The 26646-nt window shown below is 40.0% G+C and overlaps 1 protein-coding gene across 6 annotated transcripts in view; it reads right to left on the bottom strand.

The window, feature by feature from the left end:
* anks1b (ankyrin repeat and sterile alpha motif domain containing 1B) overlaps window positions 1-26646 on the bottom strand; it is a 236357-nt gene that overhangs the window by 112960 nt on the left and 96751 nt on the right. For all 6 annotated transcript variants that reach the window (XM_044343243.1, XM_044343242.1, XM_044343244.1 and 3 more), the window contains 3 exons: window positions 24368-24490; window positions 23089-23282; window positions 16692-16823 (listed from right to left, as the gene is read on the bottom strand). In XM_044343243.1, the coding sequence (XP_044199178.1) occupies window positions 16692-16823; window positions 23089-23282; window positions 24368-24490 (449 nt within the window). The remainder of the gene's footprint in view (window positions 1-16691; window positions 16824-23088; window positions 23283-24367; window positions 24491-26646) is intronic.

Here is a 26646-nt window from a genome sequence, read left to right as displayed (position 1 = left end):
ACAAGAGTGAGTGATGTGAAGCAGAGGAAAAGGTTACGGAGGCGAGCGTCATTTCAGCCAAAGAGACAAAACATTTCTTTCCAGCGACGCAGCCTCTGGATGTCTGCCTTTTCCCCCATAAGGCAACACTCCATCATCATTTCTGAAGTGTCACCTGGCAACCTGCCCCTGGTTGTACCCTTCCTAATGGGATCAGTGGTCAAGTTGTCACCATGGTGATGTTGTGGTGGCTATGCCCGTTTTCTACCCCGCTCCAAATATATTCCCCAACCCAATGACTCAAGCTTTCCTCCTTCCACTCTTCCACCCGCTCCTAACCACCGCCGTTCATTCAACAGCCATTACTCTTCCTGTCATCATCTGCTACTACATTACCCAGACTGCACTAGGCCATCAATCACACACTGAGCACCCTCACAACGAATTAATCATTCTGGCTGATAGAGCAATCAGCCCCTTGATGATTTCTCCCGCTCGCTCACACCCTCTGCACTCAATCTGAGACTTATTTCACACTGCACTTTATTAAAGGCAAACAAACTAAAGCCCCTTCTCTTCGTCGTCCCCCTCCCGTTTCTATCTCCATCAGCACTCAATTAGACCGCCATTACCAGCTAATGGAGATCCAGTCTTTATGCCTTCACTCCGCAGGTGGCCCAGCTTCGGTTGACACTGATTTGACGTGACAGCCTGGTTAGCTGCAGATTTCACTCGCAGAACTTTAGGAAAGGCTGATGGAACCGCAGAGAGCTGCCGGTAATTCACCGCTCCTTTCAGGGACATGAAACCTCTACTATGAATTATAAACTCATCTGACAGCTCAGATTAAAAGGTGCAATGAATCATCTTCACGTTTACTTTGATAAAAAAAACAAGCGTATCACTAGGAAAACTGTCGGCCAGAATACCAGACAATAATGGAAAATGCCAGTTATAATTTCAAACAGCTCGAGGTAACGTATTCAAATTGCTCTTTTTATTCAACCAACAGTCCAAAACTGTAAACATATATGACAAAGAAAAGCATAAAATCCTCACATTTAAGAAGCTGGAACCAGTGAATATTTTGCTTTTTCTCCATGAAAGATAAGAAGATGATTACTTGATCATCAAAATAGCTGCCGATTAGTTTTTTGTCCATTGACTAATCAATAAATCAACTAATCATCGTGGCCTTAAGAATCTCATTTCTTAAATGTCATGTAAAGCAGAAACCTGGTTGCAGTAATCAGTGCAGGGGATTAGAGATTTCTCGTGTACAGTATCTACTTCTGACTATTTATAAAATTCAGACACACACTGTAAAGCAAGCAAAATGAGAAAGCATTAATATGTAACTTCACTGAAGTTCAATTCAATCCTTGTTTGTTTTTATCAAATTCCACACCAAATCAAAACTTAGATAATTAAAAATGAGAATACTTAATAACAACTACTACTTATTTTGCAAAATATATACATATATAAATGTATTGTGTTGTATTGGAAAGACAAGACAGTTCCAACTTTTAATTTATTGCTTGATCAAATATATTATTTTCTTCTTCAAGCTGTCACTGGAAAACAAAAACATCTTTTATCCTGGATTTAGAAAATACAAAAAATGCAAAAAACACATTAAAGAGCAGAGTACATGTTTTGTTATAAACATGTACTCTGCTGTTTAATGGACCTTTTTGGCTTATTGTATATAACTGAAGCGCTGTTTTTTTTGTTGTTGTTGTTGTTTTTGTGGCCTGGGGTGTGGGAAATGATGAAATGTGTGGACTAGATTGCTTGTAGTATCTACAGTTTGATGAAATGGAAAATAATAATATAAAGTATGTTTGTTTTGGTTTCTTTTAAAAAAGGAAGCAGCTTATTTTATCATTACCACAGTTAAAATAACAAATGCTTCCAAAATGAGTGTACGGTAGGTCAGAAACCTGAGATCTATCATATAAATTTACAGTAACAAGGTTACTACAGTGCATGTAGACATGTTGTCCAATTTCCTGCGTAACCGGATTTCTCTGAGTAACCTGGATTCTTGTAAACGTACCAACAGCCTTGTGTCACTGGGTCAGATTTGGCAGGAAATGTGCTGGATGGCTTTACGGCACGAAGCTGGAAGAGCGTGCGTTTAGCGTGCTTATTCACAATGGCAGACACTGAGACAAGTGAAAGTAATCAAACAGCGACCAGTGGATATTGTCTTTGAAGCAGGATGTGACTGGATTTCATGAGAAATACAGTCCCGATTTAAGAATAAAACATAAAAACCTTACATTTATCATGAAAGACAGCTGTGAGATCAAGGTTACTAATCATAGATATCATCAAGATATCACTATTAATTAACAATGAAATGAAGTTTTTAAAATGCCACGGGTACAGCAGCATCATTAGTAGATGAACTGAAGAAAGTACACAAAAAAAAACACAGAATCCACTCAGGAAAGAGATTCTTCTGTGGTGTCCAGAGGGAGAAGTAAAAAGAATGAAAAGAAGAGAAGAAAAGGAATAGAAAGCAAGGAAATGATTGCACCTAAAATTATCTTTAAAAGGACAAAAAGAAGAGGAATCACCTTTAACACATCTTTTATCTGCCTGTGTACCGTAAATTTATTTTTCCAATTCTCCCACCATGCGCTCTGCCCTCTTACTTTTTCATCTACATCATCTCTCATGACTCCAGCTTTCACCCCGACAGCTGAGGAAGAAACAGAAAGAGAAAGAGCGAGGCCGAAGCTGACAGAGGTACCAAAACCCATCGCCTGGGATAAAGACAGAGACAGAAAAATGACAGGAGAGGAGAACAACACAGGTAGATATAAAAAAGGGAAGCCAGGATCCAACTCAACACTTACTTTAGAGTTGGTGTCAACTTCAGCGAATCCCGGGGAGACCAGCACGAGACAGAGAGACAGAGCGGGAAGAGGAAAATGAGCTCGTACTGAGGAAGGGAAGCAGAGGAAGTGGGAGTGCAATGAGTTTGGAGCAGGGATTTCCTCACACACACACACACACACACATACACACACACACACACACACACACAAGTCCTTAAGATAGAAATTCAGACACATCCGAAAAAGCTTAAAGTTTGAGCAATTCCCTCGTCAGCAGAAACTACTTTACACTCGATCTCAAACTAGACAGTCACTGGTAGGAAATCCCTCAGTCTCAAGTTCACAGTGAAGCCCAGGAGCACCCGAAAATCTGCAGATTAAATTAAGCCGACTGTGTGACGACAGGTTTAGCTACCTGATATTTTGATGTATCCTCTCTGCTCTTCCCGCTCAGCTCAGAAAGGGGTCAGAAGGCTTTAAAAAGTGGGAGAAAAAGGCTCCATGCGGTGCGATATGAGAAGTCCCCTCTGACAAACAAACATGCTCGGTCTTCATTCATTTCCCTCCACCCTCCCTCGCTATCAGGGCAGAGATAGGGACACAGAGAAACTTGTGTCTGAGCTCGACAGGAAGAGAGCAGACAAACAGAGGCCTCCTCTGGCCACTAATTAGCAGGTCGTATGCAGCTCCCGTCCAACTGCAGAGGCCAGATTAAACGTTTGAGTGTGTGACAGCGCCTGCACATGTGACCAAAGGATTGCATGTTAACGGTGTGTGCTCACATCCAGTGCAGTGCGGCGTTAGTAGTAGATACACTTAACGTGTGCCTGTGATCATGTGACAGCTTGTGTACGTACTTTTTCTTTGCGTGTGTGTCTGTATGTGTGCAGGGCTGATAACCCAAATAGGAAATGTGCTGCTGCTTTGGTCATCTTCCGAGGAACTTTTTCATATCTTACCTCTTCCTCTCTATGTTTAACCCTCTACTGTACACTCATAACACAAGCCGCTGCCTCATACACTGTACGCCGAGTTCATAGGCCATCAGATATGAATAGAGGCTATAATTCGCTGGCATTTCCTCATGGAGGCTATTTGATTAGAGAAAAGGGAGGGGTGGACACCAGAGAGGACAATGGACCCTCTGAGGCCCTCAATGAGGGGGGAGAGAGAGAGAGTCGCAGTCATGAGAGGACAGAACTGGAGGGACACACTAACCAATAAAACAGCGCTGGGAAAAACACTGGAAAATGCTCTTGTTTGCTGTTTTTTGTATGAGAGTGAGATGAGAGGATTGATAACACTCTCATGTCTGTGTGTTAAGTACAGAGCTGCGTACAGGAAGTGGTTAGTAGTGTTTAGTATGAGTTACTGTTGGATCTGTTTCTTCACGAATAACAAGCTTATCCATGCAACCATCACTTCTGTGTATTATTTCAAGCTATAGCGTGCCAGATGCGGTCGGTGAGCGTTAGATTTTTGTCCTTGAACAAGCGCGATGGTACCATACCTGGTATTCTCACTGAGATATTAGTTCAATATGTAACTCCCCCTAAAACCACAAATTGTCATCTTTATATTCCTGTGTTGGTGGGTGTATTTTTTTTTACCTTTGGACAGAGCCAGGCTAGCTGATTCCCCTTGGTTATTTGCAAGAAAGCAACTAAATTTTTCCCAAAATGCTGAACTATTCCTTTAACTGTTGCAGACTAGGAGAGTTGGTTGATCTACATGAGAAGAGAGATATAGCTGAGAGTGAAACAGGGAAAGTGAAGAAGAGAGAGAAAAAGAGAGAAAAAAAAAAAGAGGTGCACATTGGTCAGACGAGCGAGCATTGGGGATTGCCTTGCAGAATTGGATTTCCCTCCATGACTGGCTAATCCCAGAGAAATCAGCTATCTGAGCCACCCATGGGACACCGACAGTCACTCCTCAGAAAATAACACCCCTCGCATTCCCCACGACGGCTAACCCTGACGCGCCAGATGGTTTGTTCACACACGTGATCTCGCGAATCCAGCTGCCTCGCAAGGTAACATGATGGCTTCTGTATTGAGAAAAGCTCAAACTGTGGCTTACCCTGGCTTCACGCGTAATCCCACAGATATGGCAAACAGCCAGAGAAAGAAGCATGCAGACAGAGAGCCACTGCTGCAGTGTTTAACTACGAGCCCGACAACTTTGGAGGACGCTTTGGAATAACACCTAAACAGGCTGTTGGGGTATAAGTATGCTTCATAGACACAGTTTGATGTTCAACACACGAGAATAAAAGGTTATTCTATTTGGACAAATATAGAAAAGAGTCAGTGTGATTTTTCACACAGTAAATACCATCTATTTGAAAAGTGTGACTATTGTTTAGGCCATCAGACGAGATGCATTATGACCTGGGTGGCTTACCCCCTCTGCTAAAACAATCCTAGTATTCATTATTGTCGGTACTAAAGCTCATTGTTTTGGTTTTTGACATTTTCACAAAAAGTCCTTGGTTTTTACAAAAAAAAGCTGTTCGGTTGAATTAATTTTGACCCACATTTCCACACTATACTACACATTTGTCTTAATGCTGCAAGAACACACTTTTTACTACAGTGTATGCTGCATTCAGGATGCATAAATTCATTGAAACAATAGAATATTTGCACTATAAATGATAGTACAATCTCATATTCCCCTAGATATTTGCAATATTGATTGTTTAATCTTCTTTTTGCTTTCCATAAAACTAAATAAGTCTAATAGAATAAAATGGCACTTATTGTTCTTTATGTACCAGGCGGCGCATTTTGTGGAGGCTGACGGTGCTTAAAAACAACTTCCTATTTATTACTTTTATCGGCGCTCTGCTTTTTATATCTCAATCATGATACAGAGAATTGCTTTAGAAGATGCTCACTGCTTCCCCATTGCTTTCACATCAACCTTGACACACACACACACACACACATACATACACACACACACACCCCTTACTGATGTGCTAACAGCACAGCATGACAGCTGATCTGCCCTTGTTTTTGATGGCCTTTGTTTTAGGGGGAGAGAAATATATAGAGAACGCTGTGATGTGCTGACTTGGAAAAGCACTGTCTCTTTATTTTTTACACAGAGGTATTGTAGATAATTGTAATTTTAACCACTAAAATCTACTTTATATCTGTCTTGTACATATTTTTTAAAGGTAAAAAAACATTTCGCACTCAGACTGTTAAAATTAGTTTCATGTAACATCTCCTGAGACCTTTACACATAAAATCACCTAGTTCAAACTGTTCTTTGGTGTTTCTGCTTCCATCTGTAAGGAAAGATTGAAACGCCTGTAGATGTTCGATTCGGCCGGACAGACAAATAAAGATCGAAAGTGATGAAAGAAAGAGAAATGAGGAGTGAGGTGAAGGAAGAAAGGACAGAAAGAAGAGGAGGAAGTGGGACATTAGACCCCAAATTATCTGTCACAAAGTCATTCTCCTTGACAAATCCACTAAGCACCGCTGAACCTCCACATGACTGGATCAGATGGTCTGTAGCATTAAACTGACGCTGAGTGATTGCCTGTGACTTCCACAATGTCTTCATTAATACCTGCTGAGGTCTCCAAATATGGTCTTTACAGTGAAGTGTTCTTTTCCTGTTTAAATTAAATTTACTTTTCCAAAGTAAATTAAACTTTATTGATCCCTGTAGGGTAAATCACCCTGCCGCTGCCTCAGTATCTCTCAACAAAGTTTATTACCTGCGTTAGTTATGTATAAATCACTCAGATTTGCAAAAAAACAGATTCTTTTTCCAACCTGTCTTTCCATAATCATGTTGCAGGAGCAAGAATCTGGAAAGAAACAGCAACTGTGTGCTAACATCATTAGCTTAAAATATTTACAAGTCATTTGGGACCACAAGACAGTGTTTCATATAGAAAATAACTTTAAATGAAGTCACAAGCAAGATCTTTATAAACTGAGCAAACCGCTAATTGTTTCAGTGTTTGCTCTGTTTAAATATCAGTGACAGAAAAGCCTTATTACACCATCTTTGATCATTGTATACATAAATACACAAAGCAGATGTTCCCTTTCTCACTGCCACCTGTGTGTATGTTTTGTCCGTTATTGCATTAACCTGGTTTCACCACAACTATGTCTACAACTATGGAAGCATTTTAAGCTTAATGCCTTGCTCAAGAGCACTCCAACACTAGAGGTAGGGATGTGGTTTAATATGGTACAAATACTGCAGGACATAGTATTTCCTGTTGGAGGTCTTTCTTTATTGATGCTCCTTTTCCACTCTCCAATCTTTTCTCCCTTTTCCTGTTTACCTCAAGGACAACGAGATATCTGAACTCCAGTGGGAAGTCAGACTACACACACACACACACACACATGGAGAGAGAACATCTTCATGTGCTCAAGGGCAGCATATGTGTGTGTGTGTCAATCTATTTCAGGGTAGACTCTGCAGCTATAGACTGTCTTCCTGTCATCCTAATCTTCAACACACACACCTATGGCTGCTGTCATATATGTTTTCTCCAGGGCATAAAGCCATTAACAAGAACTAACTGTAAACACAGAGCTTCACCACATCCCACAGAGAGGAGAGAGAAGAGCAGAGAGGGGGAAAAAGGAGAAACAGATAAGAGGAAGATAAAGAGAAAGAGCAAGATAATAAATTAGAATTTTAATGTTCGGTGTACTGAAAAATGTAATTAAATCGACAGAATAAAAAACTCATTGATTGATAATAAGTAAAATAAAAGAAATACATGCTTTCAATGTGTTGTGGTGTTCCTCTTTAAAGAAATAACTTTTCACAACCACAAATATGAGTTATGTGGTGTTTGTTGGGAGGATGTTCTTTATCTAAGGCTTTAATTTATTCTTTTTCAAATTTATTATGAAATTATGAAATAATCTCATATACCAGGCATAAGAAAAAACATAGGAAAGAAACTAGCTTCCTTGGCTTTTCACATGTCCTAACCTTACACTTTATATGCCACCTCTCAGTCTTCGGAAATATATATGGAACATCTTCCGTCACAGGATGCCACTAACAAGCTCTTCCTTCTGTGAACATGGTACACCAGTTATGTCAGACGGCCTCATCTCATCAAATTCCTCAGATTCAGATTGACGCAGATAAAACTACAGACCCTTTTGAAATTAATAATGTATTCAAACAATTCTATATGTCTTTGTATTCTTCTGACCATATATCATCCTCTCCTAGTTTTGATAATTTGATCATTTGAATGTTCAGCTCGTGAGGAACTTAAGAAACCAATAACTAATTCTGAGCTTAATACTGCAGTGTCGTCCCTACAAAGCAGGAAATGCCCCGGGCCAGATGGGTTCCCATCAGAGTTATACAAATAATTGGCATCAGCTGGCTCCATTACTTTTGGACATGCATAATGAATCTTTTAATGCTGCCTTCCCCAAACCCTTACGCTTGCAAATATTTCTCCTATGCTAAAGAAGGGCAAACACCTAATTCCCTGTACCTCATGTCGACCAAAGTCTCTTGAATGTAGATTTCAAATTGTTATCAAAACTGTTAGCTAAGGGCAGATTTAAGGCGAATCTGCCCTTCCATTTATAATTTCAGCCAACCAGTTTATCCATAAAAGGCATTCTTTCTCTAATCTTAGATGTGTGTTTGCACTATTTATCACCTCCCAACTTCAAACACTCAGGAAGCACTTATCTCTCTTGATGCATTTCTTGGATTAAATTACTTTATTCATGTCTCCAGGCCTCTGTCAGAACTAATGCTGTGCAGTTTGACTTCTTTCACCTGTTTGGCTCTACTCACCAAGGTTACCCTTTAAGCCCCCTACTATTTGCCATTGAACCCCTATCCATAGCCCTTCGATCTGACCCTGCTATCTCTGGAATTTGCAGATACAGGATAAATGTTAAGGTCTCCCTTTATGCTGATGATCTGCTTTTGTTCTTGTCCAACCTGTCCTGTTTCGATCCCACCCAGCTTAGCAACTCTTCAATCATTTGGTCACATTTATAGCTATAAATTAGCAAAAGTGAGATATTTCCTATAAACAATGCAACAAAGCAATTTCCCCTACACAGATTTACCTACGAAATTACAAATGACAACTTCACCTATTTGGGAATCATGGTCACGCTTAAATTGAAAGACCTTTACAGAGCTAACTTTGCCTCATTGCCATCTACAACCCTGGAGCACCTTGAACGCTGGTCACTTCTAAATCTATCATTAGCTGCAAGAGTCAATGCCATTAAAATGTGTGTTCCTCCCCAATTCTCATATCCGTTCCGGTTTCTTCCAGTCTTACTCACTCAGGTGTTCTTCCATAAGCTTGACAGTTTAATCCTGGACTTTCTGTGGGATAAGAAAACGCCAAGACTGCACAAACAATATTTATAAAAACTGAAATCTCTTGGAGGGTTGGCTTTACTGAACTTGAGATTCCACTATTGGGCTGCTAATATTGGAATCTTAAATGCCCTTCTGACTTCAAACCACGTTTTCCCACCCTCTCTTGTAGATGATGCTTTTTTACTTTGGTCCATGTTAGGTATTTGTAAATTTAAAGATCTATATATCGATAATGTATTTGTCTAATTTAAACAGCTCTCTGATAAATACTCACTACCTAAGCAACATTTCTACAGATATCTGCAAGTCCGTTCTTTTGTCGGCTCTAGATTTACTGGATTTCCAGCTTTACCTATGGACACACACCTTTATGACTTCTTGACACCAGTCAATCCATTTAAAGGATTAATTTCACTGGTTTGTAATTCACCAAATACGTCCACAAACATCTTACCCCATTAGGGCCCTGTGGGAAAAAGACTTGGGAGAAGAAATTTCTGATGAACTATGGTCTGATATTTTACATCGGGCTCATAATTCTTCTATTTGTGCAAGACATGCTTTTATACAATGCAAAACTGTGCACCGCACCCATTACACCAATATTATCTAAAATTATCTAAAATCTTGAATAACGTTTCTCCTGCACGTAATCGCTGTCAGCATTTCCCGGCAAATCTCATACACATGTTCTGTCCAGTAGTTACTTTAAGCCTTGAGTAACTGCTGGACAGAGATTTTTAAAACTATCTCAGACATTATCTAAGAGAAGGGTTGCACCAAATCCGTTCACAGCTTTGTTCGGTATTTCTCACTCTTCCTTTCTGTCTGCATCAAGGAAGCGCACTATAGCCTTTGTAACCCTGCTGGCAAGATGACTGATACTGCTTAACTGGAAGGCCAAAAATCCTCCCTCTCACTTTCGTTGGATTACAGATATGTTTTACTTCCTTAACCTGGAAAAAATACACTCAATCTAAAGGGCTCATCCAGTACGTTCCTGAAAGTGAGGCTCCCTTTTCTGATTGTGTCAAAAGGTTTAACTTTCCACCTAACAAAGATTAGAGGATATAGCCTACTGGTAGAGCCTGCTCCTTCCCTTCCCGTACACAACATGAAATGTGACCTCTGCATAATACTGTGTGCACAGTGTGCTACTGACAGACAGCACTGACTCGCTATTATCTTTTTTGTTTTACTTATGTCTTTATTTTCCTTTCTTTTCCCCTGTCCCTTCTTGATGTAATATTTTATATAATTATTATTATCAATATGTTGCTATTAGTTCATTTATTTTACATTTTCATTACTCTGTTTTATAATGAGCTCATAACAGCATACTGATTGTGACAACCATCTTGTTGCTGTAAATATTCTGTGTAAAACAATAAGTGAAAGTGGGGTGAAAAATAACAGTCAAATGCTATAATTAACCTTCTTTCATTTAAATATTTCATTTACCTAAAGCACAAAACCACAGTGCACAGGAAATGTGTCACTGAAATGTCAAATCTACCAGCCAGCTTTCTCCCAAAACATCTGCTTGCTCCTTTTCTAGTGAGATCATGAAACACATAAAAGAAAAAAGAAAAAAAAGGTCACCAAGCCACACACTCGAGAGATGAAAACACAGCTAGAGAAAGAGAGAGTGTGGAGTGTGGAGGAAGAGAGATGGAGGTAAAAAAAAAACAGGAAGGAAGAAGTAAAGGTGAAAGGAAGGGAATGAAGCTTGAAGACAGTCAGGAAGTGCTGACGTGTGCAAGTGTGTGTGTGTGTGTGTGTGCATGCCTGTGCGTGCACAGTGCTCTGACGCATCCATGCTGATGGTGACTGAGATTTGTCAATGGTGGACATCCCACGTCTGACATCTCATGAATTTCTGTGTTGCCTAGCAACCCTGCCGACCTCCATCTATCTAAGTGTTTTTCTTGCATTTGTTCATTATCCTTCTCTTATTTATTTCTCTCTATTCTGCTTTCAAGGTTTCCACCAGTGAGATCTAAACTTATTTTTCTAAGTCGACGTCGCAGAGGAAACCTCCTCCACACAAACTTTGGTGCCAGTCAGCGCTCACATGGCAACGGTGGGAGGAAACCCATGGTAGGTGACAAAAATTCACAAAAGGGGAAGCTTCCTTATGCAAGCACGTCTGCCCGCATGTGCACACACACAAAACGTAAACATGTGACATACAGTAATGACATACTTTGGAACAGAGTGCACTCTGGCTAATCTAATACAAAGCACAGTCTGTGACACGTGTACTGTGTACACACACTCACACACTCAAATAATCACTAATAATCATATTGTGTGTGCACCTGCTTAGGCATGTGCACACTCACTGACACAAAACAAATACAGAAGGATAGACTTGCCATTTTATCACACCCACCCAGCGGGCCAACACAACTCCTCTGTAATAAATCCTACTGTCATGATGGGTCATAATGTTTGGTTTATGTTGAAATTGTTCTTTTTTTGGTCATTTTGGAGGCTGTAGTCTGTGGAGCTGTTGAACTGTACTGCATAATACTGTGAGCTTTGTACCTTATAAACCGGCAAATGAGTTCCTCATTACACTTACTTAATTTAAAGCACATGAGAAGTTGGTTTCAAAAATTAAAGCTAACATTAAAGCTGCTATAATGTATTTTTTTCCCACTCTTTGTGATGAATCCAAAGACTCTGCAGTTCCACTAGGCTCCATGGAGCATTTTAACATCTTTTAGCTCATTGTTTTGGTTTTCCAACGCACAACTTTACCATTTTGGTTCACTCTCACCATTCTTATCAGCATAGTTTCCTGACAGACTGCAAACACCGTCTGTATGCTACCTGTGCAGCAACAAAGGGCAGAAAAACAAAGGTGAACATATGAAGGATTTAGCAGCTAGAGACATTTTTCTCATGAGATGGTGGAGACCAAAGTAGAGCTAAAAGAAGACTATCAACAGGTGACAAACATGTTAATGTTGCGCCATATTTGCTAGATGTGTAAATAACCAACTGTTTGCTACCAAGTACAGTATATCGAACTGAGGCACGTCAGTAAGTCTGGCCAAGTGGCCAAAAAAAAAAATCAGTCAAAACTAAGTTTATCTGCTTCCTAAAGACTGTGTGTGTGGTCTGATCAGATCAGATTTGATTTGACAAGCATAGTCAAAACTAAAAGAACAGAAAATGACTCATTTGAAATAAACAAAACTAACTTTGGTAGAGAATTGTGTATTCATGTAGGACTCTATCACACATATTAAGAAAGAAAAAATGATTGGGGGCCTTTAAAATAGGGCAGTTACATATTACACAATATAAATAATATACTAAAAAATGAATTAAACCAATATTGTGAGTGACATACATTTTCTTCAGCTTTACATAAATCCAAAAGACATCAATCTAACTTGCAGTTTTTAGGTTATGAATCTCAGGCTCTTAGTGTAGGAATCTTTCTTAAATGACTTGTTGACGTCCAGTCCTTTGACTGACAGTCCTGAGTGACAGCTTGGACAAACTGAAAATCTCAGACAATCGATACCAAGATTAACACATGGGGAGAGATGAACGTGGGATAGAGAGGGATGGTGGAAAACAAGCTAAAGAAGAATTAGGTTGACAGATCTCATGTGGGATGATCAGAACAAAGGGTTGAGATGAAAATGATGGAAACAACTGCAGCACTAAACATTTTTCACTGGGTCCATTCATTCTCAGAGGGAATGCACCAGCTTCTCTCTTTATGCTAACTCAGTTTATTCACAACTACACAGGGCAAATTAGCATAGTGCTAACTTAATTATGCTATAACAACTCCCATTTCTCTCCCACTCTCTTCTTCCCATCCTCTACAGTATCGTTCTCTATTAAACCCACACACACACACACACACACACACAAAGCCACCCACACAAACTCAAAATGATGCCATGCCAAATTTGGATGCACATTTACACACACACACACACCGAAGCTGATGCCATCAAAAATGTTGTATATACCCACATGCTCACGGTGTCCTCAAACATAGAAAATTTAAACTAAAATGTAAAATGTTTTTTTTTTTCTTCCCATGCATCAACATACACACACACACGCGCTGATCCAGGTGCGATCCTCTCCAGGCAGTGTGCCAGGCAGTCAGGCAGGCTGCCAGTATACAAGACAGAGGGTCTGTTGTGTTATAAATGTCAGGTGTCCTGCTGTTTGAGCCAGCGTGTATCTCACCGCTAAACACCCTCATCTGCACACACTTAACCACATTTATGTACACAGCACGTGGGGCTGTGGGGGGGCGGGTAGAGGTGGAGGGAGGAAAGAGGAAAGATCGAGCAGGAGAGCAGGAGGTAGTAGGAACTGTTCACTGTTGTAGAATCGGTCAAAACAACAGGATACTTCACACACTGGCAGGAGAGGTGACGAGTGAAAAAGGATCCCTAGTCACTTAAATTTCAATATCCACAACTCATGCAACACGACATTAGATAACTGTTAGATTTAGCCAATGTTATATTTAGCAATCGGGTAAGTATAACATTCCCAGGATGCCTATAAAATGAGATGCAAAATATCTGACATTGGAGAGTTCAGCTTCCTCTTCGTGGAGTTTATTAGTTATTTTCCCTTTAGGGCAATAAAAACAGGATTTCGCTGATGTCAAACCTGAGCATTTTCCTCATTTGCTGTGACAGTAGAGCTACGTCTAAGATGTCTTCATTGTTCAGACACAGCATGGCATTTAACCGATTTTAACAGAAAAAAGTTACACAATGTTTAAAAATAAAAACATTAGAACTAATAGAGCCATAAAAAGTATGATTAAAAGGGAGAAGGGGAAGAGAAAAGATGTATACAATGTATGTATACACTTGCTGCACAGACATTTTTGATTTGTCACCTTTTGCGGGTGCATAATTGACCACATAACATCAATATTTTTTGGGGGGTACAAGGAGGATAAATATATGGAGTCTATGTTAGTGAGTATAGGAGACTCGTGTTTTATTTTGGCTCATAAAATGGGTAGATTTTATGCATAAATCTGTTCAAGTGCAACTTACTGCTGTAGGCCCCGAGCTCATAAATATATTAAACACTGTATATTTTTTCCATCTTCTTTGTCAGTGCCAATTTTGCACATCCTCATAATGCTGCGCAGTAATCCATACCTTCTCAGTTTCATTTCTACATTTTTATTGACATTTTCCTGGATTATATATTGGTAGATGCACATGTAGAGTAGATACAGTAACAGCTATTGTCACTCCAAGCATGCACTCATACATGACACACATATCCAGTATTCCCATTGTAATTAAATGGTCTTTTGGTTGTCAAATGTTCTGAAACCTAAACCCAAACCTGCAAAAGTGCTTATTGCTGGATCATAACCAAGATGTTTTAAGGTGAACTCCAACCATCATTTTCAGATACAAATGTCTGACTTTCTTAGATTCACAATGAAAGAATGTTGATAGGAGAAGACCATGTTTGCTCCCTTTATCAAACACCTGCATCACTAAGGCGCATTTTAACAGGATGCACTATGAGCCTCATTCAAGGGCGTTACACTTGGCGGCATGACCAAGTTCTCAGACAGCTGGCATCAATCTTGGAACAGAGGCAAACCACCACAAATGCTTTCCCACCATCATCAGCAGGAAATGTCCACTTCACACTATTTGTACCAGCAGGCCAACCTCCAGAGCACCATATAACATCAAAGGACGCAAGCATTCTGCAGGCTGCTCGAGATTGGAAAATGGACGTGGACTTGGAGAAAAAAAAGCTTGTGTTTCCCCCAGACATTGTGGCTACAACAATCTGGCCAGAAATGGTCCTGTGGTCCACAGCAGCCAAGCTGGCATACAATGTGGAATTGACAGTACTATGGGAAGATGGTGCTGAAGAAGCTTATGAGAGGAAAAAGACCAAGAACTATTAACTGGCAATTGAAGCTGCCCAGAATGGTTGGAAGACCAAGATTTTCCCTGTAGAAGCGGGATGCAGTGGATTTGTTGTTACAGCTATCAGCGATCAGTTTGTTGAAAAATGGGGGTGAGGGGTCGCTCCCTCCAACAAGCAATCAAGTCCTTGTCAAATGTAGCAGAAAAAAACAGCAATTGGCTTTAGATTAAAAGGAAAGACAACAAATGGGCTGCAAGAAGAAGATAGGAGAGTATGGAGCTGAGGGGGGTGTACCTGGGATGCCAGGTATCACCGTTGAGCCCTCTCGAGATGTCGTAGGCTTATCAGTGACACGTCAAGGAAGGAAGGTGTCCACCTGATGACCCTGATGATGTACCTAACCATCCCTTTCACCACTCCAAACCCAGAGTGCCAACTTACCACACGGATTGAAACATCAAGTCCTATTAGCTCTACAGTCATCCGGATTACAATGTTGATGATTTGACATGAGTCTGGATTTTTTGGTTCTTTGAAGACGTCTTAAAATCCATCTGGAACTGCTGTCAGAGCAACAAGTCCTTAAGCCCAAACCTGCAAAAGTGCAGGCTTATTGCTGAATCTTAACCAAGACATTTTAAGGTGAACCCCAGTCATCGTTTTCAGACACAAATGTCTCACTTTCTTAGATTCACAATGAAAAAATGTTGAAATAATTATGATTTTAGATGAGAAAATGCTATATTGATACATTAATATGATCGGATGATGTATCACAATTAAATTTTATCAAGATAACTTCATCAAGGAACAGTCAGTCCTCAAACTGCATTCAAAGAACCAAATTATGATGAGAATTAACAGGATTATTTTAACCTGATAACAGCATGTCAGCCTAAATTAATTTAATTAAGCCACCATTGAAGAACAGGGCCCAGACCTTCAACTCCAGCATCCACCTGTAGGCTGTATCTCTGGTTTCTTCTGTTATCGTCTTATTGTAATAAGCTATAAGACGTACTGTGTGCTCATGTGGATTGATGAGATCATAAATCAGATACCAAATATCAATTATATATGTACTCTGAACTTAAATCTTTCACTTTGATTGTCTGAAAGAAAAATCATTGCTGGTTTTGTCCTTCTAAATATAAAATATGAGGCAAACCTTTAAATTCACACTTATATTCTTTTGTGTATTACTTTACTACTTGCTGCTAAAATATCCAGATTTCATTTTAATCTTTAATGTGATGTCATTGTTTCAGGTATTTCGGTTGAATGTTATTCATTTAAAGTTCATGAACCAAGTCTCATTCAGAAAGGTGGAAGCTTTAAAAAAAACACAGGAAGACAAGGAGATTTTTTTAGAAATTTCTGATAAGGAGAGAAAGAATGTGGAGATGGCAGATAGACAGCACACACATGGGAGCAAGAAAGAGACAGATACTGAACAGAGTATCAAGAGCTGCCAGGCTCATTCGCTGTGTTCCCAAGGTAACCAGTGAAAGTATTCGCTCGGAACAATGGCACAATATCACTTGCTTGTAATTTCAGTGAGTAAAGCTGTGTGTGTGTGTGTGTGTGTACCTGCGACAGGCTGGAGAAGCCCAGGTTGCGGCAGCCGTTGCAGGGCGTCAGGGCTTCCCAGAATCCAGTGGGGCCGCAACTCTTTTCTGCCTCGTCCTCCTCCAGGGCCGGAGCGAGAGGCGGGGTCGGCCGCTATAAAAATGTAGAGAAGGATTCAATTCCCAGATCACCAACATACAATAACAATCATTAAGGAGGTCAAAGGTCAGAGGATCTATGTGCCCTGACAAGATTCATCTGTGCTTACATTATCTAAGAGCAAAGAACTGGGAAATGAAACAAAGAGCTAATATTTTAGACAACGGCAAAGTTAAAACAGGATGAATTTTTTTGGGTCAGTTGTCTATTTACATGTGAACATGACATATAGAGACATGGAGCAACATTATCATTTATTTGGAGTCTTGTTTCTGTCCATGTAAGTCCAATATTTACTCTCCTTTTAGGAGACGTTTTTTGGTCTCCAACAACTCCTGAGTGTAATATCTGGCTCTTTAAGCTGCTAAATGCACCACCACGTTCACCTGCTAGTCTACAGCTAACTGTGTCTGTCTGCTGTTCGGGCAGGTAGCGTACAGTTGGTTTATCAGAGCGGTTTTGCTGAAAACAGCTGCCTGCTGTGGCTGGAAATGATGCTTATCAGACCAAAACAATGACCTGAAAGATGCTAAAATGCTCTGAGTTGAAGGGAAGTGCAGAGTTGGGTGATAAATCTCTGAGGGCTGGGCATTATGAGTGAGATCTTTCATATTACACATAGTAATTTTATTTATTGTTAATTATTGTAATTTAATATTGATTATGGGCACTTTAAGTTGGTAATATTAAAGAAACAATGAACACACATTAGTATAAACACATTATGCATCTTTTTAGTGATTTAATTTCATATGGAGTCTTTGGTTACAGCAAAAAGAAAACTCTGCGGGTCGATAACTCAACATTTCTTGACACAAATATACTGCAGTATTCAGTCTCAAACTCCCTCATGTGAAGATACAGACAGACACTTTGGTAAAACTCCTGAAACATTTGACACTCCAGCTCCGTGCTTTACTCTGGGCCAATGAGTTGGTGAGAAAGGTAAGGAAGGTTCAGGAACAACAGAACAACTTTAACACACATGCACACAGTGTCCTTTCCTGGGGCTGTTTGGCTTCCAGGAGGCAGGTGTGTGGATGAGCTTTGTGGCATGATGTGTCAGAGGGCAGATACAGCCCACCTGATATTTCAGTGAACCATATGATGCATCAGAGGACGCAGGTCACAACAGATTACAGAGACACAGCAATATCGCTGCTGTGTCTGATATGTAGCTTTCAGTAGCAATATAAGAGGAGACAGGCGGAGAGTGAAGCAGAGAGCCGAGAGATCATGATGAGAGAATCCTCTTTAGACGCAAGGTTTAAGAAAATAGTCTCACAGTGGAGGGAAAAAAGAGGGAGAGAATTTATAGTGGAGGAAGCTTGGAGGATATGTTAAAAAAAATAGGAGGAAGAGCTAGAAAGCTTTAGCAAGAGGAAAAATTGTGAGAAATTAATCTAAGAGAAGATACAGAGGGAGGGAGGGACAGATGGGAAGAGCAAAAAACCCAGCAGCAAGGCTGGAGATGGAGGCAGAAAATGAGGCTGAAATCAAAAGGTCACCTATCGCTCAAGATAGCAAAGAGACCTCTGCAACGCTGGAATATTGATTGATGTAAAACGGACTGCAGTCCTCACATACTGCATTGTATGCATGAACAATAGGCAGATACAGTATATCCTTTCATTAAAAATCTGATATCACCCAAGCAGTGCTGCCAATATTCAATAGAAAGGACAGCATTCATTATTCATCACTGAGGACTGCATAACTGATCAATATTACATCAGTTGTCTCTGGAAAACTCTTAAAGGGGAAGATTGCTATTTTGGGAATCTCTGCTACTTAACCAAAGTAGGATGTGAGTATATTTTTGAAGGCATGAGAACAATAGGCTCAGCTCAAATCCCGGAAGAAAGCACAGATCTGATTAACCCCTGACCTCAATTGATTCTGGAGCAATATTTTTAAGCATCATCGTGTTTTTTATTGAGTTTTACTGGAAAATACCCAGATTGTTTCTTTTTTAAAAGGGCAGATTGGTTTAAAGTGAGTTTCACCTTAATAATGTCACCATACACAGAAAAAAATGTGTTTTGTTTCCTGCTGGAAGAACATTGTTTGTTGCAGTTCAAAGTAAACAGTGCAAAAAAGTGCAAAATGCAAAACAGCTGCTGATTAGTCACTCACATGAAATGGCAAAATAAATGTAAAAAAAATATGTTTGATCTTTGATAAGTGTGATGTGAATGATGAATATATTCTCTTCAGAGTGTTTATGCTGCAAGATATTTGTATACTGATTTTTTTATCCAATTGACAAGTTTTTAAATTTTAAAGATAAAACTTAACATAAATAGATTTTTGGATGTTTTTACAAAAGTAAACCCCCCAAAATAATTTGCCCTAACACAAATGTATGCAATGTATATTTTTTTCTCCACTCTTAAAGGGAAACTTTGATATTTTTCATCCCTATTTTCACATCTTTTTGTGTCTAAGTGACTAATGGGGACAACAGTATTGAGCTGCAGCTGGCAGCCGTGAAACGGGCTGCAATGTGATCCTCTGGGGCAACAGCACACTGTCAATGTACGTCCACTGACTTCTTTTAGATAACACTAAGCTATGCTTTCTGTACTCCAACGCAGCAAACTCCTCCCGGCACTTTTCTCACCAACTCTGTCATCGCTGAATATTTAGCTGATTTCTACAACAACTCAACTCTTGCGAGATTTCAGAACGAGACTTCTCCTTCAGTGAGACTCGGTGAGACACAATAACAAACAGACCGGATCAAGCGAAAAGTAAAGAAAAACATTTTATTTCTGTGTATGGTCCTTTCCATAATGTTATCAGACACTTATAATAACAATCTCAGCCTATCAGTGGCAAAAAGAAGCACTTTTTTCACTGACGGGGTGTGATTGCCCCACAAGATTACATTGCAGCCCGTTTTGCGGCTGCTGGCTGAAGAGCTCTCATTCAACACTGGACCAATTTCAAAAAATTGTCTCCATTAGTCACTTGGACACAAAAAGATGGGAGAATAGGGTCCAGGTTGAAAAATACCAAAGTTTCTCTTTATTAACAGTGCTTCGGAGACATTTCAACCCTGCAAAAGTTTTAGGAAAACTGGGACTGTTTCTAGTCAATTGACAGAAAAAAAAGGATCATCGATTATTTGATTTAAGTCATTTATAAAGCTAAAATACCAAACTTTTTCTACTTCCAGACTCTCTTGTATGGGAATTTTCAACTTTCATGTTTTCTATATCTCTGTAAATTGAGTACATTTTGGGTTTGGGACTGTTTACTGGACAAAACAAGTGATTAGATGATGTCACCTTGAATTTGGGGAATTATGATGGGCATTTCTGTCTGTTTCCTGACATTTGTCTTTAATTTTCAATGAAGACATTAAAGACAACGGTTAGTTATATGTAACACTGAGGATTATATTCACTAATAGCAAAGGTGTGAGTATATGTCTGAGTGTGTGCCATCATGAATTTACATCTATACAGTAGCATAGATGGTCAAAATAATACATTTGATAATGTCAGTTAGAAGGAAGCAGGTGTAGAAATATAGTGACGATTTCCTGACTACACTGATGACTTAATCAAATAAATATTCTGGATGTTTAATCTGAAATATAGACAACAGATTAAATAATAAGGGAAATAACTGTTAGTTGCAGCCCTGGTGCTCATTTAGAAAATGATTTCATTTTAAAATCCTGCACATTAGAAGAAAAAGTGTCTGTAAACCAGCGGCATCGACTCTCAGAAACACATATTGCTTTAATCTTAATGAACACACATCCTGTATGTACTCCTTTGCATACAGGGCACGCACGCACACACATACACGCGCTTCCGTTATTGCTCGTTTTACACACAACGGGTACCGACGCAATGTGCAATCTTCCTCTGCGTGCGCTGTTGCATGTTTTATTCATGTGTAATAGACACAGCGAATCACATTAATGGCTCCGGCCACATGTACAGACAGCAGCCAGAGGGAACATAAACACACATACACGCAGAGTGTCAGTAATAGAATACAAATTGGTACTTACAGAGAGAGAGAGAGAGAGAGAGAGGGACACAAGATGGATTGAGATAATTACAGCCTAAGTGAGCAGAGGTGTGTGTGTGTGTGTGTTCTAAGCGCATACGTGCACGTGTGTGTGTGTGTGTACGACTCCGCAGGTTTTAACGCCTGCTGCACTGTCTGTAAACATGCTCTGGATTGCTTTCATATTGAGCTTATTACAGTAATGGAGAAAATGATTAGTTATTGATCAGTGTCACAATATTCCTTCCATTGAGGTGTGTGTGTGTGTGTGTGTGTGTGTGTGCTGCTGCAGGTGAGTGAAAGGGAGAGAAAGAGAAAGAAAAATAAAAACAGACGTTCTGTGATGCGGAAGCGAGGAGCAGAGACAAACAATCGCATTTCTCTGGATGCTTCTGTATGTATCTGTGTGTGTGTGTGTGTGTGTGTGTATGTGTGGTCTAAAGGCTCAGGCAGGGGGTGGGGTTGGGGGTCAGTGTGATAAATGACCTCTGTGTCCTGTAGAGCGTCTGACTTCGTGGACGGTGGAATTGAAAAAGCTCAGAGCCTCTACATCATGCTGTGCTGGCTGTTAGAAATAAACTGCAGCTGTGATTCTCTGGTCATCTGATACGAGTCTACTGTACCAACCCCCCTCCTCTCATCCCCCCCAACACCCCTCACCTGCCTGCACTTCAAACCAATAAGGTCTAATCAGTTTTCTTCTCTGTGTGTGACTGAGTGAATGTGGAGAGAGGAAGTGAGTATTTCAGTATATAAAAAAAAAAAGGCTCCATATTGGAAGAGGCAAGGTCAAAGCAAAAAAAAAAAAAAAAAAAGTCTGGGCCGGCTGTGAACGGATGTTTGAGCGCAAACAATTACAATTCTAAACAAATTCAGGCAAACAACAAACAGAAGCTGTTGTGTTTCAGCAACAACATGTGAATACTCAATAAGATGAAGCGGCTCGGTGGCATCTGTCTGTCTGATACTGCCCCCTGTTGTAGAGAAATAAAAGGTACAAGCAACCAAGGAGTGTCTCCCCCCTTTACACACATATAGTACGATAGCACATCTGGACCCTTTGTAGTGTAATAAAATGTCTTTCAAAAATAGAGGATGCTAAGAAAAGGCTGCCTAAACAGGTTGCTTGAGTGTTTTTTTCTGTTTGCCAAGTTGCCATATGCATGACAGTGATAACATACCAACAGATGAAGGTGTTTTTGTACAGGTGTATTATAGTATATATATGTATGTATGTATGTATGTATGTAAACAGTTCCTCCTACAAAATGGTTTATGGTATCTTGATAATCAATGTCAAGAAGCAATTCAAAACCAGTACAAAATATTTGTAATTGTTACTTGAACACATGAATGACAAAGTTTTGCAACAAGGAATGCAAAAAACTGTTATTTTAATTATCAATCTCTCAATTATATTTTTAATTAATTAATAATTTGGTCTATAAAATGTCTGAAAAAACCAACCAACTGCCCAAAACCCAAAAATATTAAGTTAAAAATGATATAACACAGAGAAAAGCAGAAAATCTTCATGTTTGAGAAGCTGGAACCAAAGGATGTTTTGGTAATTTTGCTTGATAAATGACTTTAATGATTAATTTAGTATCAGAATTGGTGCTGACTATTTTTCTGTCATCTAATCATTTACTTAAAAGGACGGGTTCACAACTTTCAAATCTGTCTTAAAACAACAGTCAGGGGCCCAAATGAACATTGACACATGTTTTTCTTGCTGTAATCATTCCTCCTCTTCATACTGACCATTATGCATTCATAATGCTCTTACAATGTAAGTGATGGAGGCAAAAATCCACAGCACTCATTCAGTGCAAAGGTTTATTTAAAGCTAAAGCTATGTTTATTTTAAGCTAATAGGAAGCTTCTGCTATCCAAATTAGTCAGCCCATTAGTCTGTTTCAATGTTCATATGGGCATCTGACTATTGTTTTAATAAAAACTTGAAAAATTGTGAACCTAACCTTTAATTAATCATTTCAGCACATTGTCTAACTTGTGTCTCTGTTGGAATATTTAATGAACATAAACTACCTCTGACATCATGCTTTAAATGAACATCACTGCTCCTGAATTCATTTTTATTATTTCAAACAAACAAAAAAAAAGACGCTTCTATATGTAACACATAGTGACTTCTGAACTTTACGAGAAGCGCTTGAAGACATTTCTCCGACAGACCAAACACCTCTGTCATAACTGAGCGCCGTACCTTGCTGGCTCGAGTCAGGGTGCCGTTGGGTCGATCGGGGCGCTCCTCGTCAGAGAGCCGCCCGCTGCCGCTGCCGAAGCTGTCCATGGAGTGGGAAGAGATGGTGTGGCAGAGCTCCTCGAAGGAGTAGTCCCTGTCACGGCACTTTTTGATCTCGTGGAGCAGTTTTGACAGCTCACTCGTCACAGCATCATCTAGGGAGCGGAGGAAAAGAGGGGGGGGGGGAGAGTGAAAAAATACATCTGAAGTCTTTTACAGCATCAGTGATAGAGCACATATTACTGGTAAAGGCAAAAAATAAGCTTATATAACTGAAAAAGTGCATCATTTTATTCTAAAGTCTGCATTACACATTTACATATTATATTGTTTTAATATTAAATGAAAACATATGGAGGGAGGGCGGACACCCACCGCCAAAACACACCGTACAGTACAAAAATTGGAACAGGATATTAGATTCCTTTATCCACTTTGTCTGATTTATTGCTAGAATCAACCCTCTGGCAAAAAAAAGAAGAGACAGAACTAATGGTTTCAAAACACCTCCCTCTGTCTCCCCTTCACATTGCTGATGTGTTCAGAGTTGTTCAGGCAAGACAGCGTCGAGGAGCTAACTGCGCTAATCACTTTCTCACGCCTCCGTCCAAGAGTCTCTGAGGTAATCAAGGTAATTATAGTATCTGCTGACAGTCACTGAGATAGGAGAGCAGATCAGCAGGAATTCAGCCTCTTGCGATGTCATGTTTGTAACGCAGGGGGCAGCGCTGGACAGGGTAACTCTCTGGTTGTTCAGAGAGGTAATAACAGTTTTTCTCCACTAAAGGAGCTGCTCTCCGTGGCTGGATTTATATTGTATTGTTTGTTCATATTGCAGGGGAAAAAAAGCCAGTGATACTTCCAATTATATTTCTTCTAAAATATCTACAAAACTGCACAGAAATCAATGTGACATGAATTGTGGATAAAAGATAAATTCCTTCTCTGGGCTGCTAGTCCCTTGGATTTCATCCAACAGGAGGGATATTTTCTGCACTTGTGTGAATACATTGATTATGTTGATTCTTTGGGAAATGTTAGGATATATCTTAAAACGTATTCTGAACCTTATGCAAAATGTATTTCTGCTATTTCACATCTCTGCTGCTGGTTTATGTCCCTTTCTTAAAAGGGAAATCCTTTTTTCTGTGAGAAAACAATAAAATATGTTTGTTTCAGGATCGATTTCAGTGTAAAGCCATTTTGTTGTCTGTGTGTGTGCGTGCGTGCGAGTACTCACTCTTGTGTCTGAGGGAGGGGGAGGCGGAGGGCGAGGGGACAGAGGTTCGAGGTGCAGGGACGGGACACTTGCGAACAGGCTCCTCCACGATACTCCGTCTCTCCATCTCATCCGTCACATACTCTACAGAGACAGGGGAAGGGAGGAGGAAGAAGATGGAGGGTGAGACGAGAAGACAGATGAGATGAGGGTGAGGGGGGAAAAGTGAAAATACGTTGGGGGAAACGGGGGGAATGAGGAGACAGAGAGGAGAAGAAGAGTTTGACAGAGAATGTGATGGTGGTGGTGAGGAGGAGGAGGAGGAGGAGGAGGGCAAGAGAAAAAGCATTTCAGAGGCATTTCACTCAATCAATATAATAGCATGACCATCAGAATGGTAAACAGCTTGTGCTGCATTCAATTCCCACTTTTCTCCACACCGCAAATTCACTCCACAGCTTCTGCTAATAGAGCACTCTGCTGTTCATAAAAAAAAAAAACAAAAGAGAAGAATTATTCTAGAAGAAAAAAAAAAAGCAGGATCAGGTGTGGAGGCAGAAGCACTGGATAATAAACTTGCTTGAATGAAGCATTAGGAGCTGAAAACACACAAACACACATACACACATTGAAATCGTGTGACAGATTCCCTGCAGAGTCCTAATTAGGAGCCCTGTTAATGTCACAGTCTTTTCTTAGGAAAGTGTGTGCTATGAATCCTGGCTATTCAACTCCATAATTATGATACACAACCACATTTGCATACAATTATAGTGAGTATGGGAATGTGTATCAGAGTCAGAAAGGAAGGATTAAGAATGCCTGACAGTTTTACAGCACTGTAGTACATAACCAGTTGCTGCCAGGCAGTAAAAAGTGAACCGCTAATGAATCTGATCAGTAGGATGAATCGAGCGCTTTAAATCAAATGAGAATCTATTCATAACGAAACGCCTGTGGCAGCAAGAAACCTCTCAGCTGGTACGACTGAGTGAACAGGTCTTTTGCGCTTTGTGTGTATGTGTGTGCGTCTGTGTGTGTGTCCTTTTCCATCTCCTCTCCAACAGGAAATGGCATGCAGCTGATCTTTTCACCAAGTCACAGCTGTGTCCTTTCTCTCTCTCTCTCTCTCTCTCTCTCTCACACACACACACACACACACACACACACACACACACACACACACACACACACACACACACACACACACACACACACACACACACACACACACACACACACACACTCCTTTTTATGGTAAAGTCCAAATCTGTGTTTCAAGCTCTGGTTCACTGACATGAGATTTCGAGGATGACTATTCCTGACTGATATCTACTATCGTGCAGATTTTTGACATTTAAAAAGCAACAAATGTCCTATTCATGACGACCAGCGCTTCTCTTTTTTCCAATTCCGGACATCTACTCTTCTCATTCGCTGCATATTTAAGAACATTTCAGCTCACAAGGAGGAATTTTGATTTGTACTACTCAGGATTTCAGTAGGAGAACTCAAAAGTTCAAAATACATCCAACATCTGCATCAAAACAGGGCAGGTCAAGATGGTTTTTCCCTCTTTTTTTTTTTTACAATAATAAATCCTCTATTCTTTCAGCAATAAACATGAAATAGGAAACTGGAATCACCAATTACAACTAAATTACTCTGGGCTGTTCCATCGCTGTGTTTTCCCTGGTTTAATGTCGACATTTTGTCTGTTATTTTCTAGCTGCGGTCAATTTGTTTGCATTCTGTGATTTATTGTGTTCCCCTTTCTATCTTTGCCTTATACAGTAGTTAAGACCAATTCCTTGTTAATTTTGGCTCTGACATATTCTCCTCATCCCTCTATCCCCCTCCATCTCTGTCAGGTTTTATCTCGCTCCCCTTAAATCATCTGTAACTACGTGCCTAACATAAACCCAGAGATTACACAAGGACCGATAGAGTGAAGGCCTCCAAGCCACAGATTACAGTGTTCGTACTGAGCCTCATAATCACCTCAGGACAACACTGTCTTTAGGAGGTGCAATCCGGACAATCTTTGGGTCTCCGGAGACTGAAGAGCAAACTACCAATCATCGGTCACACACAAAAACACACTGAAGTAAACATGAGAGCAAAACAAGCATTTTAACGTCAGGCAGAAGATGAAGGAAGACTGGGACCAGAAAGTGAAAACCTTGTTCTTTTCCTGAAATAGACTGACCAGGTGGATCCTCGGTAGAAAAATGCTGTTGTGCATTTTTCACTCTTTGATTAATGTGATGGACTTTAAAGTCATAACAAAATGAAAAATG

The sequence above is a fragment of the Thunnus albacares genome, chromosome 23 (assembly GCF_914725855.1).
Source record: "Thunnus albacares chromosome 23, fThuAlb1.1, whole genome shotgun sequence".
In the NCBI taxonomy this organism is placed as follows: Eukaryota; Metazoa; Chordata; class Actinopteri; order Scombriformes; family Scombridae; genus Thunnus; species Thunnus albacares.
The sequence above is the reverse complement of the archived record's forward strand: the minus strand, read 5'-3'. Positions and strand labels throughout refer to the sequence as shown.